The sequence below is a fragment of the Aulonocara sp. 'chitande type north' Nkhata Bay genome, linkage group LG5 (assembly GCF_057382095.1).
Source record: "Aulonocara sp. 'chitande type north' Nkhata Bay isolate Kocher_YH1m ecotype deep benthic linkage group LG5, A_spYH_male_GT1.1, whole genome shotgun sequence".
NCBI classification, from domain to species: Eukaryota; Metazoa; Chordata; class Actinopteri; order Cichliformes; family Cichlidae; genus Aulonocara; species Aulonocara sp. 'chitande type north' Nkhata Bay.
The window spans coordinates 18,440,785-18,459,144 of NC_141348.1; the positions used below are offsets into that span (position 1 = coordinate 18,440,785).

An 18,360-nucleotide genomic window follows, 5' to 3' on the forward strand; every position below is an offset into this window, starting at 1 on the left:
GGTACACCTTACTCATACTGGGTTGGACACCCTTTCCACCTTCAGAGCTACCTTAATCCTTTGTGGCATAGATTCAACCCAGGAGCTGGAAACATTCCTCAGAGATTTTGTCCATATTGTCATGATGGCATCAAACAGTTGCTAGATATTCAGCTGCTGCGCATCCATGATGTGAATCTCCCTTTCCACCACATCCCAAAGGAGCTCTATTGGAATGAGATGTGGTGATTGTGGAGGCCATTTGAGCACAATGAAATCACTGTCAGGTTCAAGAAATCACTTTGAGATAATCTGAGCTTTCTGTCACCTGTGTTATCCTGCTGGAAGCAGCCATCAGAAGATGGGTGTACTGTGATCATTAAGGGATAGACAGGGTCAACAACAATACTCAGGTGGACTGCAGTGTTTAAATAATTCTCTGTTGGTAGCAAAGGGTGCAGGAAAATATCCCTCCACATCATCACACCAGCAGCAGCCCAAACTATTGATATAAGCCCGGATGGATTCATGGTCTTATTTTGTTTATGCCAAATTCTCACTCTATGCTCTGAATGTTACTGCAGAAATCAAGACTGGGAAATGTTTTTCCAATTTTCCATTGTGCAATTCCAGTGAGCTTGTTTGAACTGTAGCCCCAGTTTCTTGTTCTTCGGTGATAGGAGTGGCACCCAGTGTGGTCCCGTCTGCTTCAAGGTTCAATGTGTCATTTGTTCAGAGATGGTCTTTTGTATACCTTGGTTGTAAAAAAATGGCTATTTAAGTTACTTTTTTCATCCTATCAGCTCAAAGCAGTTTGGTCATTGTCCTCTAACTTTTGGCATCAACCAGGAATTTTCACCCAGAGAACTGCAGCTCACTGGATATTTTCTTTTTTTTTTTAAACCATTCTCTGTAAACTCTAGAGATGGTTGTGTGTTAAATCCCAGTAGATCAGCACTTTCTGACATATTCAGACCAGCCCATCTGGTATTATGCCAGATTCAAAGTCAATTAAGTCATCCTTTATGCTCCATTCTGATTCTCAATTTGAACTTCAGGAGGCCGTCTTGACCACATGCCTAAATGCACTTTTTAATGCAGTTTCAGTGTCAATGTGATTGATTGCTTAGATAACAAGCAGTTGAATAGGTGTGCCTAAAAAGTGTTGAGTGACTTCTTCGATTGTGTTTTACAAATCCTTTTGCTCTTGTCGTTTTTTTGGAGTTATTCATAAAAATGTGCCTATTCTTTTGAAATTGCACATAAAGGGAAAATTTGGATGCAATTTCTGTTGGGAACTGGATGAAGAGAAAGGTAAAGAAAGGGGTAGAAGAGTGGAGAGTGGAGAGCAAGATAGCTGGGTGGGGCCAATAGTGCTGAGTGAGACTGATCTCTGTTCATTCTCTTGGCTGGCAGTCAGAGCTTGTACCCACTATAGGATCATGGTCAGGATGGCAGCACAGGCAGAGAGCTGGGCAGCGCTTGCCAGTGTGCCAGGGACAGAGGGCAATCCTATTGAGAAGCAGTGTGATGGACACAATGGGTGCGACAGACTTGCTGCATCAACAGGCTTTTTGCTGCTGTGGCTAGAAATAAACCATAAATACCCCCACTGGCATCCACCAACTGCTCACCAGGCCTCCACACAGATCCTCACTCAGTCACAGACAGAAAGGGCAAAGAAAAGAAAGAGGGAAGACGGAAAACGTGGCTTGTACGGGGTGCATTGAAGCACAAGCCATCAAGGTAAAGAAAAAAAAAGAAAAAGGGAAAAAGAACCAAGATAATTATTTTCCCTTTTTTTTGTTTTCTCTCAAGAACTTCTTCTGTGTGGATCCAGAGGGACTATTAGTGTGCTATTCTAACAGATACAAGTAAGATTTGTGTAAGCTAAACAAAAGTTTGCAGGTTACTTCCTGATTGATTTCTGAACAACAAGATTATGCTAATCTAAACTGTATTATGCAATCCAATCTTGCAGGAAAACCTTTTTCAAGTGCATAAAGTCAATAGCTCATATCTCATCATTTTTATTTGAATGTTTATTTTGTATATCAGGTGTATGTATTTAATCTGACACTAAGCAATGTGATTGTTGTGCTTTGTAGACTAAAAATGACAGACCAGCAGGGAACCCCAGACCAGCTGCCTGCAGAAAAGGGCCAAGGAGGGGCTGGAGCAACATATAAGGTACCAGATTTAACAAGAGGGACTTTTCTGTTAAACAAGCTCAAAAAGACCACGGGCTTATGGACTGCATCATTCAACTGCTCCACCTGTCCCTGTTTTGCAGCTGGTGGTTTTTGAGTATGAGAACTTTCGTGGAAAAAAGGTGGAGCTGTCTGGTGAATGTAAAGATGTGCTGGAGAAGACACAAAGGGTTGGTTCAGTCATTGTGGAGTCGGGACCGTGAGTGACTCAGTTACCCTTCCTTCATTTTCACTGCATGTAGATCCTATTTTGTAGCTGTTACCTTTGCTTTCAACAAATGTGTGCATTTATATGTCTTGCTTATTTTCCATGTTGTCAGATGGGTAGGGTTTGAGCGTCCAAGTTTTGCTGGAGAGCTGTTTGTGCTGGAGAAAGGAGAGTATCCTCGTTGGAGCACCTGGACCAACTGCCAGAGTAGCTACAGCCTGAGCTCCTTTAGGCCTCTGAAAGTGGTATGTACTTGAAATGAAATGAACCTCAGACATTTTGTGATTTTGCAAGGGTTGATGTTAAACATGTGGAAATATACTGTTTTCTGCAGGACAGTGCAGATCACAAGTTACATCTGTTTGAGAATGCTGGCTTTGAAGGCAGAAAAATGGAGATTGTTGATGATGATGTCCCCAGTCTGTGGGCTCATGGTTTCCAAGACCGTGTGGCCAGTGCTAAGGCTGTCAATGGAACGTAAGTTTCACCATTCTCAGTCTCTCACTACAATGATTTCCACTTATCAGAACTGAAGCCATGAAATGTAAGATAGAAGTGCATTTGTGCAAAATGATACTAAATTTGTGTAAAAATCACTGTCCCAGAAATGTGATACTGTTTCTCTTTCTCGTGAAGGTGGGTAGGATACATGTATCCAGGTTACAGAGGGCGCCAGTATGCGTTTGAGCAAGGAGACTTCAAGCACTGGAATGATTGGGGAGCCACTGCACCTCAGATCCAGTCCGTCCGACGTGTGCGGGACATGCAGTGGCATAAGAGAGGGTGCTATATTGCCCCTGCCCCCGCCCCTGCCCCAGCTCCTGGTCCAGCCCCAGCTCCAGCCCCTGGCCCTACACCACCCAATCCTAACCCTATTCCCAACCCCAAATCCCAAACTCAGCCCGAAGCTTAAACTCCCACCTCTGACACCTTCCACAGAAACTGGTGAATGCTGAAGGCAGCTGGCCAGTCCTTAGTCTCTCATTATTAAAGCTCTTTATTGGTTTAGGCTTTTGGAAAACTGGAACTGAAAAAATTAACCATGCATCTCTGTTGGAAATAAAAGTTTTGGCCCTGATTCTGGTTATTTGTAAATTATTCCATGCCATTTATTTTGCATAAATTAATACATGGGATTGGAGTGAGAGTGTTAAAACGATCTGTGCATTAGACAAACAACTTATAAGTATATTAAAATTAAGTAAACAATAATTCAGACCAGAAAGAAATAATTATCAACTATTAGTAATTGGCATTAGAAGGGTGCGTGATGTGAAAAAAAAAACTTTGTTTTTTTTGTGACACTAGAAATCCTTGCTACACTACCACTGATAACCTGATATTCTTTTTCAATTATTTAGTCACTGTCGACCTGATGTTTGGTTCTTCTGAGTCTTTGAATCTAGTCAGGCCCCGTTTCTTTTTAACTCTGGGGCATTGTAATTAATGCTCATAAAATTTTTGCTATTTTTATACATTTTTTTTTTTTACTATTAGGCACTTGTTAGATTGTAAACTAACTGTGATATTCAGCCACTGTTTTGTTGATAAAAACACGATCAGCCCCCTCTTCAGAACCTTTCCCAGCGTTCCTTGGTGTGCTCAACTCTCATTGGTTAACAACTGCATTTATGCCCGCCCACATAAAATGGAACATCCAATCAGAACCAAGATTCATTCAGCAGGCTCGTGAGCTGGGCGGGCAACGCGCAAAATTTGAAAGTTGACCGGAAACAGGGTGGCTGTGTAGAAAATAGTGTGCTCTTAAGCACATAAATATGCCTATATAACTTAGAAAGAGTATAATAGCTACCTAAACGACTAGCTGGTGAGTAATTTCCTAACAGACCGCTTTAATTTTATTCATATGTCAAGAGTGTTTCGTCTTTAATGTTGTTTTATAAGTTAAGTTAGAAAGCGAACGTTACCCACCGTTAGCTTAGCGCGCTAAAGGGGGGCATGTTGTTGACACCAAGTGACAGCTTTTCCTTGGTCTGTAGGTATCAATATTTCGTTAATGCCCTGGATTTAAATCTCGACTTGCTACCTGCTTTTATGCTGTGAAGAGACCATGCTGAAGTTTAAATACGTGAGTCAGGGAAACCTGAAAACACCGTCTTCCTCTGCTGACCCTATCACTAGCCGCAGCTCACGACTCAACCAGCTGTTTCAGGTAAAGTAATGGATCAGTTTAGGTGTAGTTTCGATCTCTTAAAATTCAGTTTAAATACATCCCGAATAGCAGACTCCTGTGAATTCCACTTTTCTTGTTTGTGTATTGTTTTCAGGGACGACTGAGTCTGTGTGGGGAGCAGGGAGGATGCACTTTAGGTCGGGAAGAGTTTCTGGAGGCTTTGCTGCTTCTCTACCAAGAGTGCACTTCCCCAGAACTTATGAAAATACATCATGTGGCAAACTTCGTCAATAAATGTAAGCATACATTTTAAATATGAGCAAGATTTGTTTGTTTTATTTATCAGTCATATCCGTTTTAACAAAACCTGATTATATCAACTGATGAAATTGATTAAGAGCAGTTATATTTGTGATGCACAGTTTTAAAATGCTCTTAAGCATACTACAAGGCTTATGCCTTTTTTGTAATATCTGTAAGGTGGACTTTGATAATTGTACTAAGAGTATGTTGCTGTTGGTCTAGTTAGAATAAGGTGTTTAGCTCATAGTTCGCATTCATAAAAATGTCTTAAAGGTTTTACTTCAAATTTTGAAGCCATAAAGGGTGAAAAAGTTGTTTGTGCTGTGCTGAGCTGAGCTGTTCGTGCTTTTTGAAACAGTTTCTGAAGTTGTCTCGGAGCTGCGGGCCCTACAGCCCAGGCTTCAAGACTTTGACCTGCATGCAGTGGTGGGTCGGGGTCGTTTTGCTGAAGTCCGAGTTGTCCGGGAGAAGGCTACTGGAGGTGTTTGTGCACTTAAAGTCATGAAGAAGACAGTTTTACGCACTCAAGAAAATGTAAGTTTCGTCCTCTAAGAACTACATCGTACCAGAGAGTTTTGATATCCATGTCTGGGACACAAAAAGGAAATTTTGGTAGTTTGCTATTTATTTGTTAATAGTTTTTTTTCCAGAAGGAAAACCAGAGGTGGGAGTAATAAAATAAATGTATGCTGGTTCCATTTAAAGTTGTGTGAAAAAGAAAGTTTTAAGGATTCCACTGTAGCAGTCTTCTGCACTTAACAGTTTTGTAGCTTTACAACGTTGCTTCTGTTTGCAGAGGTTTGTGAAAATTTGTTTATGTACAGCAAATAAATGTCTGGGTTCCTCTAGACACTTCAGTCTAGTTGAGGACTGGACCATTGCAACACCTTGATTCTTTTCTTTTTTAGTCATTCGGTTGTAGATTTGTTGCTTTGCTTGGTGTCATTGTTACGTTACATGACCTAGTTTGGGTGTAGCTTTAGCTTTTGGACAGATGTCCTTACTCTCAATCGTCAATACTTTGGCATACAGAGGAGTTCATAGCTACTTCCCACTGCACGCACCCCAGGTACTGTGGGTGAAATAAAAGCCCAAATCATCAGCCTCTAGAACTCCATTTGAGGCATTTTTGTTGATATGCTGTCTTTGATGTTCACCAGTTGTGGTGCTGTGCATTATAGCCAAGCATGTCCACTTTCGTCTTGTCTGTCTGAAGGATATTGCTCTTGAAATCTTGTGGTTTGTTCAGATTCAACTTTGCAAACCTAAACTGAGCTACCATCTTCTTTTTAGATGGGCATTTTCAAATAAGACATACTTCTTCACTCTTTTTTTTTAGTTGTGTTGTTACAAACTTTAACATGTTAACTCGAGCCTGAGATGTAGCCCTTTTGTTTTGTTTTTTGAAATTTCTTTGAATATTGGGCCATCTGACCTTTGGATTACTTTGTTGAACTTGTTTTTGCAGAGGTGGTCACATTTGCTGGTGATCAGCAGCATCTGCCTGCTACTTACCCTCTTAATTCCTACACAGTAAGGGTGTACTTCACTGAAAAAAACGTTCTTTTTCTCAAGACTGTAGCTTTTGTTTCAGGATTTCTTTGAATACACTGTCATAGATTAGTGGAACAAATGCCCATTATTAATGTTTAATTAATGTTTATAATACCACTTGTGGTTTGCTCACTACCACAAGTGGAAACCCTATAAAACGGGTAGATTTAGAGTCCGTCTAATGGGAGTGGAAAGGTTCATGTACTTGAGATGGATTTCTGTCAGAATGAAATTCACTGAGAACAATCATGTAATAATAGCATTTATTGAAAAGTATTTATTTAATTATTTTAACACAGAGACAACTATTCACTCTCATATTCAGACCGATGAGCAATTTAGAAACACCAGTTAACCTGGATGCATGGGATAATTATTTTATCTTTTTTTTTTTTTTGTTATAATAGTCCTCTAATAAAATGATTTCCTCAGGAGTATTGAAGTGTATAAAGAATAAGGGGCTTGAATTTTTCACTTTCACATTTACTACACAAGTACTGTTAACTGTGTCTCAGCTACTTGGTGTTTCAAATTTGTACTCCTAAAAAAGTCCACTGGAGAGTGCTGTAGGGCTAAGCACAACAAATGTCACTTGGATCCAATATTTCACAGCTGTGCTCTCTGGCATATGACTAATCGGACAGATCTCCGTCAGAATAGTACATGAGCTGTGACACAAAGGGAGCTGAAGAATGAACAGTTTTAATGAACAAGAAATGTCTTCTTCGTGCCACCTGTGACAGTTTAGTGTAATTTAGTCTCATCTGTCGCTTATAAAAAGAGGGAACAAGAACTGAAGCTAGACGAGAAAGGCAAGAATTCTAATCACCAGAAAAAGTAGATTTTTTTCACAGTTTTATCTGAAATAAAATGCAATTAAATTTAACCCACATTCAGTTTCTTAATATGGAAGTTTCTGTGTTTCAGGCACATCTGTTTATATGGCCATTATACTAATCACAGTGTATATTTGTATTGCTTACATTTCAAACAGTATAACTGCTCATTGCTCACCTTCTAACTCTTCAAAGGTGATTTTTCATGAAGAGGAGCGGAGGATCTTGGCTCTGAACAGTAGTCCCTGGATCCCACAGCTGCTGTATGCCTTCCAGGATAAAGATGATGTTTACCTGGTGAGACTGCGGCACATGTTTCTTTTTTTTCTTTTTTATCTTAATGATGAATTGAAATGACTAGTTTGCTAATTTTTTCTGAATCAAAAGAATATTTTAAGGATCTTTTGTAACACACAGAGAAAATGGCACACACACAACATACTGTACTTACTAATACAATATTTGTGCTATATTTGATGTATAAAGCAAAGGCCTTGTATTTTGTAGTGTAGGCCTCGATGTAGTGTTAGTCCCAGTGTTACAAAATAGTACTGACCGTATAGTGACTGGTCATAGTAGATAGCTGCCCTTCCCTAAGCCTGGTTCTGCCTGAGGTGTCTTCCTGTTAAAAGTGAGTTTTTCCTTCCTACTGTTCCATAGTGTTTGCTCAGAGGGGGTTGTTTGACTGTTGGGGGGTTTCTGTATATATATAGTAGGGTCTTTACCTTGCAATATAAAGGCCCTTGAGGCAACTCCTGTTGTGATTTGGTGCTATGAAACAAAAAATTGAGTTGGTATGACATATTAGCTTTCACTCAAAGTATCATAAGCACACTGTGTATTCCCCCAAACTCTAAAATTATACTGTGGGGAAAATGGCTAGACTCAGAAGTAAAACAAACACCCACACTATACATGAACCCTAGAAATACAATCATCAAAATTTGCCTATTGTTACCTGCTTTCTATCTTTGATTTTCAAAATTTGACCAACAAAACTGGCAGTCACTCAAAGTGGCATGTGAAGGAGGAATTATAAAATGACCAATCTGTTTGTACAAGAAAAATATTTTGTAGCAGGGGAAAAAAGGTTTCATCCTTAAGTCGTTATTTTTGCCATCAGTACGTTCCACAGTGACCAGGATTTTTTCATGATAAATCACATCATTCATTACTGACTCCTCCTGTGGCTTTTTAGATGCTGTGCTTGGTTTTAGTTTTTCTTGAAATTAAAAGCTTACTGCAACTAACAAAACAGTATCACATTTTTTTAAGCTATCACTGTGAAAAATAAGGAGGGAAATCAGAAACTAAACTTACTGTTTACCATTTAAAACACTCAGTGAATGTATACTCTTTATGCTGCATTATTGTATGAGTAACTAATTAAAGGGGGAAACGTATCCCTTTTAATAATGCAATCTTAGCACTTTGTCAGTTACAGTTAGCTGTTAAACTTACAATGAATCTGTATTTTTCCTTATGATCAAGGCTGTCTTAGGTAGTAGGAAAGAGTGCAGTCAGTTTCTTGTGCAGCTGGGCCTTATATTTTATCCTGCCCTTTTTGTTTTCTTTCTCTCACCATCTATATATGTTCCTTTATGTCCCCTGCATATCTGTTTCAATTCTTCCTCTTTTTTTCTCTCCCCCTCTGTCTCTCTGCTCCTTAACTGAGCATGGAGGAAAATACAAAGCATCCATCTTTATCCGTGTGTCAGAGAGGCACCCAGTCTCCCTGTTGCTAGGTAACACTGGAGAATGCTCCTGTTCATTGAGACTCGCTGACCATTCATGTGCATGGGCTTTGCCTGTTTATGGCTGTATGGCTTTAAACATATAGCTCAAATCAACTTGGCACAGCACCTTTTATTTCAGTGTGCAGACAGCAGGAAAAAAAAAAGAATTTTAGGCAACGTTAACCAAGGCTGATTTATTTTTCCAAACTTTCAAAACTACATGTCTTCAAATGGGCTATGTTATGGTTGCAGTATGTTGCTTTGAGTTAAATGTGTCTTCTTTCATCCTATGATCATTCATTCTAGGCTACACTGGGATTATGCATTTATTCTTGACATATTTTTAGCAATTGAACAGGAATACTTTGACTGCAGTATCATAGATAAATCAGCAATAGTACCCAGTGTTATATAACTGAATCTATAATGAGGAGAACCACCCTATAAGCTTATGCGGAGCAGAGCTTTGATGTAAGCTCAGACACATGGCCCTACACTTGTTGCTTTGTTTTTCCTTCTAAATATAGACACATTTAGAGGCGTTCTTAAAGCTTTTACAGCCTTCAACAACAACACACAATCCTTCAAATGCTATGTACTGGTTATAGTCTTATCCTGCCAGTTCCTCACTTTAAACACATATGCTTTCAGGCGATGGAGTACTTGCCAGGCGGTGACCTGATGTCTCTCCTAAACCGATATGAGGATCAGTTTGATGAGTCCATGGCTCGATTTTATTTGGCTGAGCTGGTAGAGGCCATTCATGCTGTCCACCAGTTGGGCTACGTCCACAGGTAAAATACCCGCTATGAAATCCAACCTGTTATTGATAGAGGATTAGCCAAGTAAGACTTAACAGTAAAACATGATCAATGAAGGAGTGGCAGTGTTCCCGTAGAATGGGTTTCTCGACTTCCAGGTCTATATTAAAAATGTTTTTCTTTCGTTTTCATTGAAAAGGCCACAATAACCGGATCCTGTACATGAGAATTGTTATCGCTTTAACTAATTTAATGTACAGTGTGATGGCAAATGTTATAAAAATGCTGTGGAGTTTGCAAATGTCTCTGTTATGCTTGGAGCAGTAGAGCATTTTACAGTACTCAGACAACAAACAGCTCTGTAAAAGCCGTATCAAATTTCTACTAAACTATCCACTTACAGAGATGTCAAACCAGAGAATATTCTCATTGATCGGACTGGTCATATTAAGCTGGCTGACTTTGGATCAGCTGCCAGGCTGACTGCTAACAAAACGGTAAGTCGAATATAGGCTTTGCTATATGTATTAACTTCACTGGTCTTCACAATGACATTACAGAGTTTCTGTTATGTTTTCCCAGGTGGCCACTTCCACAGTGCCTGTCGGAACCCAGGACTTTCTTTCCCCTGAAGTCCTGACAGCCATGAATGGGGGTTCTAACAGCACCTATGGAGTTGAGTGTGATTGGTGGTCGCTTGGGGTCATTGCCTATGAGATGATTTATGCCCGGTCACCTTTTTCTGAAGCCACTTCGACCAAGACTATCTACAACATCCTTAACTTCCAGGTGCTGACATTGTCATTGTTTATGTATTCAATATCTATAACAGATCAGACACAAACGGTGTAATCAGTATTCCTGTTACGGTCAGTAATATATGCAGTCTAATTTAGGCAATATTTAATCAGTCTATGAAATATTTATTCAATTCTTGTTCAATTTTTTTTTTTTTGCCTACAGCGTTGCTTAAAGTTTCCAGAGGAGCCACGTACCAGTAAGCAGTTTGTAGACTTGGTACAGAGCTTACTTTGTGGTGCAAAGGAGCGACTGGGTTTCCAGGGACTCCACTGTCACTCTTTCTTCTCCAGCGTTGACTGGAACAACTTGCGACAAGGTGAGGAGATTCCTCTCCCTTGAGACTCCTCTGCAATCTTTTTAGTGGACGTGCTCAATTTCACTTGAAATGACATATTCTTGTTGTAATTGTGTTACAACAGAGTTGATATATTACTAGTTGTCAAATTCTAATGCTTGGGTTTTTATTCTTTTATTTATATTTTTATATTTTTATATATATATATATATATATATATATATATATATATATATATATATATATATATATATATATATATATATATATATATATATATATATATATATATATATGTATGTATGTATGTGTGTGTGTATATAAAAACAAAACCCCACCCAACAGCATCTAGTCTACGTCTGTGTGTGTTCAGGGGGTGAGCTCATAGACAACAATAGTGTTGGTGTTGTCTATAGTAAAATAATGAGATTCTGTGCGCTGTTGGCAGTAAGCCATGGTTTTTTTTTTTTGGTTTTTTTTCCTGAGGAAGGGAAGGCAGACCGTTAAGATCTGCGACTCATCTGTTTCTCAACAGATGCAGCACGCATCGTTTACACAGGCAACACCAGACATGCTCTTTGTAGCGTTTGTTAAATGTTATTGTTGCCAGTGAGTTTCACAGTTTCCCCTGACTGGCCATTGGAAAACACACCCATAACACTCAAATTAATAGATAATTTCAGTGAAGCATGGTCACATTGAAGAGGCACATGCCTACAGTGCTACTGTAATTCACAAGTGTATCTGCAGGGGTGATTGGTGTTTGTTTTGGCTCTACCAAATAGGTATTTTCTGCAGATGACACCCCCCCATTATAAAGTAATTATATAACATTACTATGCCCATGGTTTCCTCTTAGCACTGATTTGTCTATGATAAAGTGTTTAGATTGATAGTTTTTCTTTCTTTATTTTTCTCTTTGTTAATTGATTTTGTTTGAGTAGTAGCAAAAAAAACCCTCAAAATACATATTTGTACAAATGTCTGCATTAAAAATATCATCCTTGTTTATTCACAACTGAGCACGGATAGAGCTTTATGCATCAGCTTTGGGTCCAGCTGATTAGCTTGCTCTGCTGCAGTGAGAGAGTGAGTGAGCATGTGTGTATGAGAGAGCGCGAAAGAGAGGAGGGAGGGACAGAGGCAGCATGTGCATCAACGCGCGACTTACTGCTCTCTAGGCTCCCACCGCTCTCCGCTCTCTATTCCTCCTCCCTTCCTTTCTCTCCCCTTTCTCCTTGTGTTTTTTTTTTTATTTTTTTATTTTTTTTTATTTTTTTTTACATTTTTTGTTTTTAAGTACCTTGTTCATAGCGGCTTCCTTTTTCCCTTGCCCTTTCTCTTATTCCCACCTCTCATGCTCTTCCCCTGCAGTTCTCCCGCCTTTCGTTCCTGCGTTGCATGCTGAAGATGACACCTCTAATTTTGAGGAACCGGAGCAGGCAGCCCCCTGGCCAGCCTCAGCAGCCCAGCAAGGAGCTCTGCCGGCGGGCTTCCAGGGCCAGGATCTGCCTTTTCTAGGCTGGTTCTTCAGCAGAGCGTTGATACTGTTGGCCAAAACTGAGTAAGTGGTACCTGTTTACTAGTCATTGTTGGGATCATTCAAAGTAGACTAAAGCCTGTTTTTCCTTTAGACGATGCAGAGACCTTTTGCATGCACCTTTCTAATACCTTTTGTTGGTAAAGACCCCATGCTAGTATTGAATGCTGTTCTGCCATTAGTCTCCTCATTACCACGGCAACAATTTCCAGGTAGCCTTGTTTCAGGTGACCTAGCATGGTGCCCAGGGCAGTTGGTATTGTCCCTGTCATTAGTGTTGTGCCTGTTGGGGCCAAAAAGGGTTTGGCTATATGCTGTGTCAGACAAGGAATGAGAAAAGGGAGGGATCCCCCTGTTCTGTGGTGCTCTCTCCTACTGACTTCTTGTTTTTGTACCTTCAGATCACACGTAAGTGATCCAGTGCGCAGATAGATCAAATGAATGGCTCAGAGGATGTTAGCTGGTGTTATCTTGCCATCGACTGATTGGTATGCGACTGAGTGTGCCGATGAGGTTTGCTGAGAAGTGGAACCCCACACATAGACACACTCCCACCCTCACTGCTGTTATTGTGCCTTCTCTGTTACTGTGAAGCGTAATAGGCTCCTGACTTTTACGGCATGGGTTTTGGGACTGTAATTATACCTAATTGTGTTTGGCTTCTTAACCCCTGATAATAAAGCAAGAGGATGGGTTTTTGTTCTTGCAGCCCCATGCTAGTGCTCTCGCAGGTTAATGGTGCTGGAGACTGCAGATCATGACAGCAGCGGCAACAGAAATGGAGAAAAAGCATTAGCAGATTAGACTGGGAAAAAGGATGAGAGCTCAGATTGGGGGAGAGAATTATTTCTATGGTTACAACCGTGATGCTTTTTTTTGGGGGGGTTTTTGTGTGTGTGTGGGGGGGGGTTTTTGTTGTTTTTTTTCCCCTGTCCCCACCCCCCATCTTTACCCGTCTCATCTCCTCCTGTTATTTCTCCCTCTTCTAATGTCTAAGTCGCCTTGCTGTTACACCATCCGTCATCTGTTCAAGGTTTTTAACAGAAGCCAGTCATTTTCTATGCTGCATTTGATTAAGAGGAGCTCAGTGTTCATAAAATGTGTCAGAATTGTGTTGCGTGTGTGGGAGCATGCATATCCGTGTACACATTATTCATTACAATGCCAAATAGGAAAGAGAAATGAACCTAGAGCCAGGCATAATGAAATGCTAATCATCTGTTTTGGGGGTTCCTGCTATTGTTTGTTTTTTCTTCTCCTTTTTGAACTTGTCTGTCTCACTCCTCATTAGTAAAAACTTAACAGCAAAATCCTCTTAAAAACTTGCCTCAAATTTATAAGAAGCTGTCTGTGGTATAGTGTCGGAAAATCATACTAAACACCCATAAAAAATGACATTGTTAGGATTTTTGGCTGGATTAAGGAAATTCTGAGATGGTTAATACAACATGCGCAGTATTTACAGTTTATAAATATCTGTTTTTGCCTGTTTGGAGCTGGACATAAAACGGTGTTATTAGGTCAGTCTGTCTGGTCAGGCATCCAACGTCGTGCCAAATATCTACCGATACTGGGTAAAGGTATATGGGTGCCCATTGTTCCTTCGTTGGCGTCAAATGTAATCCTGTAATATAGGCTATGATTTTTGTCTTACAAGGTACCTTGGCAACACACACACACACACACACACACACACACACACACACACACACACACACACACACATTAGTGTGTGTTATTTTATTTTAAGCACAAATTGAAAAAATAAATTGTTATTGGGAATTTTGCATGTCCTACAAAAGATTTCCCCAGAGGTTGCCTTGTTTTCATCACACTGCTTGTTAGTATTACGTGTGTTTGTTTCTTCCTTCAGTGTACATGACTGTTATCCATCCTTTTGCGTACCTGATGAGTGCTGCTAAGCCTTTTAACTTTCTTTGTGTCATTGTCTTTCTGAGTCTCTTCAATAATGCAGTTTGCACTGGTTACTCATTTCTTTTTCCTCCACAGTTCAAAAACATGACAGCTCTCCCATTCCTCAGTGGAAAGAGTGGTCTAACATTTTCTCTCTTTTAAATACTTAAATTCTTCATGGCCACATTATGTTTAGCGTTATTAAAGTATTACCTATGCTTCCTGAAACTCAAGCAAAAATCTCCAGCTAATTTCTTAAATGGCCACATTATCTGTACAAAAACCCACCCACCCCCCATCTCCCACTTGAATTTTGATGTCTAACATCAATTTTTAATTGGCATCTGGCTGAAATGCTTCTGTTTAATCTAGAGGCCTGTGAAAAAGAACTGCCTAGGGTGTTGCTGTTTTTGTTTCAGCAGTACAAGCCGTGTGTGTGTGTGTGTGTGTGTGTGTGTGTGTGTACACACTTTTCTGTATATTGTATATATGGTGTGTGTGTGTGTGTGTGTGTTTCAGGGGGATGCTTCTCGGTGCAGAGAGGCAAAGGGAGCAGTGCTTGCTTTTCTGATTATTTTTAACACTGTGACTCAGTCTGAGTCAACTTTATTAAAGATCCTTCTGCAGTGTTTGTGAACTCATTCATACAGATTCATTCATTTATTTAGAGGACCTCTATTCATAGTTGCCTTGTCTCTGGTCAGCAAAATGGGAAAAATTCACTTAGTGCTCTCGATTGCTGCAGAGAATGGAAACAAAATGGAACATTACCTTATACAAATAACAACAAAAAAAGAGTGTATTGTACTCACACTGAGTCTTCTGGAGACCAGCCCCACGCAACAGCATATCCCAAATTCTCCTGTCAAATTATTTTGTCAGGCTAACTGCAAACATTCCCGGGTCTGCAGGTCCATTTTGTTCATGCCGTCTGTTTTGTCCTAATCATACTGCAGCAGAAAGAAGAAGAGAAAAAAAAAAAAAAAAAAAATATATATATATATATACACACACACACACACACACACACACACACACACACACACACACACACACACACACACACACACACACACACACACACACAGTGGGGCAAAAAAGTATTTAGTCAGCCACCGATTGTGCAAGTTCCCCCACCTAAAATGATGACAGAGGTCAGTAATTTGCACCAGAGGTACACTCCAACTGTGAGAGACAGAATGTGAAAAAAAAATCCATGAATTCACATGGTAGGATTTGTAAAGAATTTATTCGTAAATCAGGGTGGAAAATAAGTATTTGGTCACCTCAAACAAGGAAAATCTCTGGCTCTCACAGACCTGTAACGTCTTCTGTAAGAAGCTTTTCTGTCCCCCACTCGTTACCTGTATGAATGGCACCTGTTTGAACTCATCATCTGTATAAAAGACACCTGTCCACAGCCTCAAACAGTCAGACTCCAAACTCCGCCATGGCCAAGACCAAAGAGCTTTCGAAGGACACCAGGAAAAGTATTGTAGACCTGCACCAGACTGGGAAGAGTGAATCTACAATAGGCAAGCAGCTTGGTGTGAAAAAATCAACTGTGGGAGCAATCATCAGAAAATGGAAGACGTACAAGACCACTGATAATCTCCCTCGATCTGGGGCTCCACGCAAGATCTCATCCCGTGGGGTCAAAATGATCATGAGAACGGTGAGCAAAGATCCCAGAACCACACGGGGGGACCTGGTGAATGACCTGCAGAGAGCTGGGACCAAAGTAACAAAGGTCACCATCAGTAACACACTACAACGGCAGGGAATCAAATCCCGCAGTGCCAGACGTGTTCCGCTGCTGAAGCCAGTGCATGTCCAGGCCCGTCTGAAGTTTGCCAGAGAGCACATGGATGATACAGCAGAGGATTGGGAGAATGTCATGTGGTCAGATGAAACCAAAGTAGAACTTTTTGGTATAAACTCAACTCGTCGTGTTTGGAGGAAGAAGAATACTGAGTTGCATCCCAAGAACACCATACCTACTGTGAAGCATGGGGGTGGAAACATCATGCTATGGGGCTGTTTTTCTGCCAAGGGGACAGGACGACTGATCCGTGTTAAGGACAGAATGAATGGGGCCATGTATCGTGAGATTTTGAGCCAAAACCTCCTTCCATCAGTGAGAACTTTGAAGATGAAACGAGGCTGGGGTCTTCCAACATGACAATGATCCAAAACACACCGCCCGGGCAACAAAGGAGTGGCTCCGTAAGAAGCATTTGAAAGTCCTGGAGTGGCCTAGCCATTCTCCAGACCTCAACCCCATAGAAAATCTGTGGCGGGAGTTGAAAGTCCGTGTTGCTCGGCGACAGCCCCAAAACATCACTGCTCTCGAGAAGATCTGCATGGAGGAATGGGCCAAAATACCAGCTACTGTGTGTGCAAACCTGGTAAAGACCTATAGTAAACGTTTGACCTCTGTTATTGCCAACAAAGGTTATGTTACAAAGTATTGAGTTGTATTTTTGTTATTGACCAAATACTTATTTTCCACCCTGATTTACGAATAAATTCTTTACAAATCCTACCATGTGGATTCATGGATTTTTTTTTTTCACATTCTGTCTCTCACAGTTGGAGTGTACCTCTGGTGCAAATTACTGACCTCTGTCATCATTTTAGGTGGGGGAACTTGCACAATCGGTGGCTGACTAAATACTTTTTTGCCCCACTGTATATGTTTTTATATATATATATATATATATATATATATATATATATATATATATATATATATATATATATATATATATATATATATATATATATATATATATATATATATATATATATATATATATTAGCTCTGCATAAAAATTGCTCAGCTGTTCTGTTGTCAAAAGAATAATTGTCATTACTAGATATTCTTCATTCGCCAACTCCAAAGGGAAGGTTGAGTCAGCTTTCATGCTCCTGGTTTCTGTTACTCGTTTATGAAGTGTGGGTGTTGTGTCTGCGTTTTGACCGACTTCATTACAGATACAATGACTGTAGGCCTTGCTGTTATGTGTTGTGTCCTTATGTGGCAATATAAGACTGCCAGCCGAGTCCCATTCTTGTTCATTAGTCTGACTGATTATTCGAATCATTGGTTGCATTTTTAATTAATTTTTTTTTTTTTTTTTTTTTTGTCATAGTTTGTTGCACAAAAGGAAGATTTTCGAAGCATTTTGTGCTCTCTGGTCTGTTGATTATAAAGAGGTTGACAGGAACTCGCTCGCCAGAGAGAAAACATTGCCCCTAGTTAGAGTGGATGTCTCTGTGTTTAAATAAAAATTATTGCAATGCACATTTCAAATTATGTGCGCCAGTTTGATTGTTGAAATATTAATGTTTCAAGAATTTCTGTAAATGTTGTTGCCCCAGGTCAGTGTCTGCAGGCCTCAACTCTCCTGCTAAGACCAACTCAATGGAAAAGAAACTGCACCTTAAAAGCAAAGAATTACAAGAAACTCAAGACAAATGTCACAAGGTGAGCATTTACAGCCTGTTTTGGCTCTCATTCTTTGTTTTGTTTTTTTACAAACCTTTGTTAACAAAGCTTTCAGCTTTAACGTAATTTAGTAAATCCGCAGTATATTTTGTCTTCTGTCTCTGTTATTTTGGCAAACTCAAAATGCTCCTTTGATAAGCAAATAAATAACATTAACATATTCTGGAAAGAAGGCTTTTTATTTTTAGACAAACTGTGAAATTGGACTTCCATAGTTTGAAACTTTGTTTTGAGCAACATCACTTCATTATTCTGGATTTTATTAGCAGATTTCTTGTGTTTATTCTGGCTGACTGGCCTAACACAGATCAAGGAAGCGTCTGTTGGTGCTGTTATGAGCCAAGTTCATTTTGTAGTGTGAAAAACATAGCAGCTTACTCGTTTTAAAGCATTCTTGGTTGGCCATTTGTTAGAAAAATAATTTACAGCTAATGGACCCCTTATTTATAGTGAAGTAAATAGCCACTTTAAGTACCTTATACTTCTGACGCAGGCAGAAGACAGCTGGGACACAAACCAGCAATGTTAATCAACCTTCAGGTGAAGATTTTAAATAAGTGATGTTTTCACTGCTGTGT

The 18,360-nt window shown here is 39.9% G+C and overlaps 2 protein-coding genes across 5 annotated transcripts in view; both read left to right on the forward strand.

The window, feature by feature from the left end:
* Positions 1-1,591: 1,591 nt before the first annotated feature.
* On the forward strand, positions 1,592-3,356 carry LOC147330199 (beta-crystallin B3-like). Its single transcript, XM_086294182.1, has 6 exons — positions 1,592-1,725; positions 2,088-2,169; positions 2,273-2,388; positions 2,510-2,642; positions 2,732-2,874; positions 3,034-3,356. The coding sequence occupies exons 2-6, from the start codon at positions 2,095-2,097 to the stop codon at positions 3,308-3,310; spliced, it is 744 nt and encodes a 247-aa protein (XP_086150308.1). The 5' UTR covers positions 1,592-1,725; positions 2,088-2,094; the 3' UTR covers positions 3,311-3,356.
* Positions 3,357-4,074: 718 nt separating this feature from the next.
* Positions 4,075-18,360, forward strand: part of cita (citron rho-interacting serine/threonine kinase a) — a 39,260-nt gene continuing 24,974 nt past the window's right edge. For all 4 annotated transcript variants that reach the window (XM_086291814.1, XM_086291815.1, XM_086291813.1 and 1 more), the window contains exons 1-11: positions 4,075-4,225; positions 4,398-4,570; positions 4,686-4,827; positions 5,193-5,368; positions 7,420-7,521; positions 9,612-9,754; positions 10,125-10,218; positions 10,304-10,510; positions 10,685-10,838; positions 12,192-12,381; positions 17,656-17,761. In XM_086291814.1, coding sequence (XP_086147940.1) covers positions 4,469-4,570; positions 4,686-4,827; positions 5,193-5,368; positions 7,420-7,521; positions 9,612-9,754; positions 10,125-10,218; positions 10,304-10,510; positions 10,685-10,838; positions 12,192-12,381; positions 17,656-17,761 — 1,416 coding nt within the window. In that variant the 5' untranslated portion in view covers positions 4,075-4,225; positions 4,398-4,468. The remainder of the gene's footprint in view (positions 4,226-4,397; positions 4,571-4,685; positions 4,828-5,192; positions 5,369-7,419; positions 7,522-9,611; positions 9,755-10,124; positions 10,219-10,303; positions 10,511-10,684; positions 10,839-12,191; positions 12,382-17,655; positions 17,762-18,360) is intronic.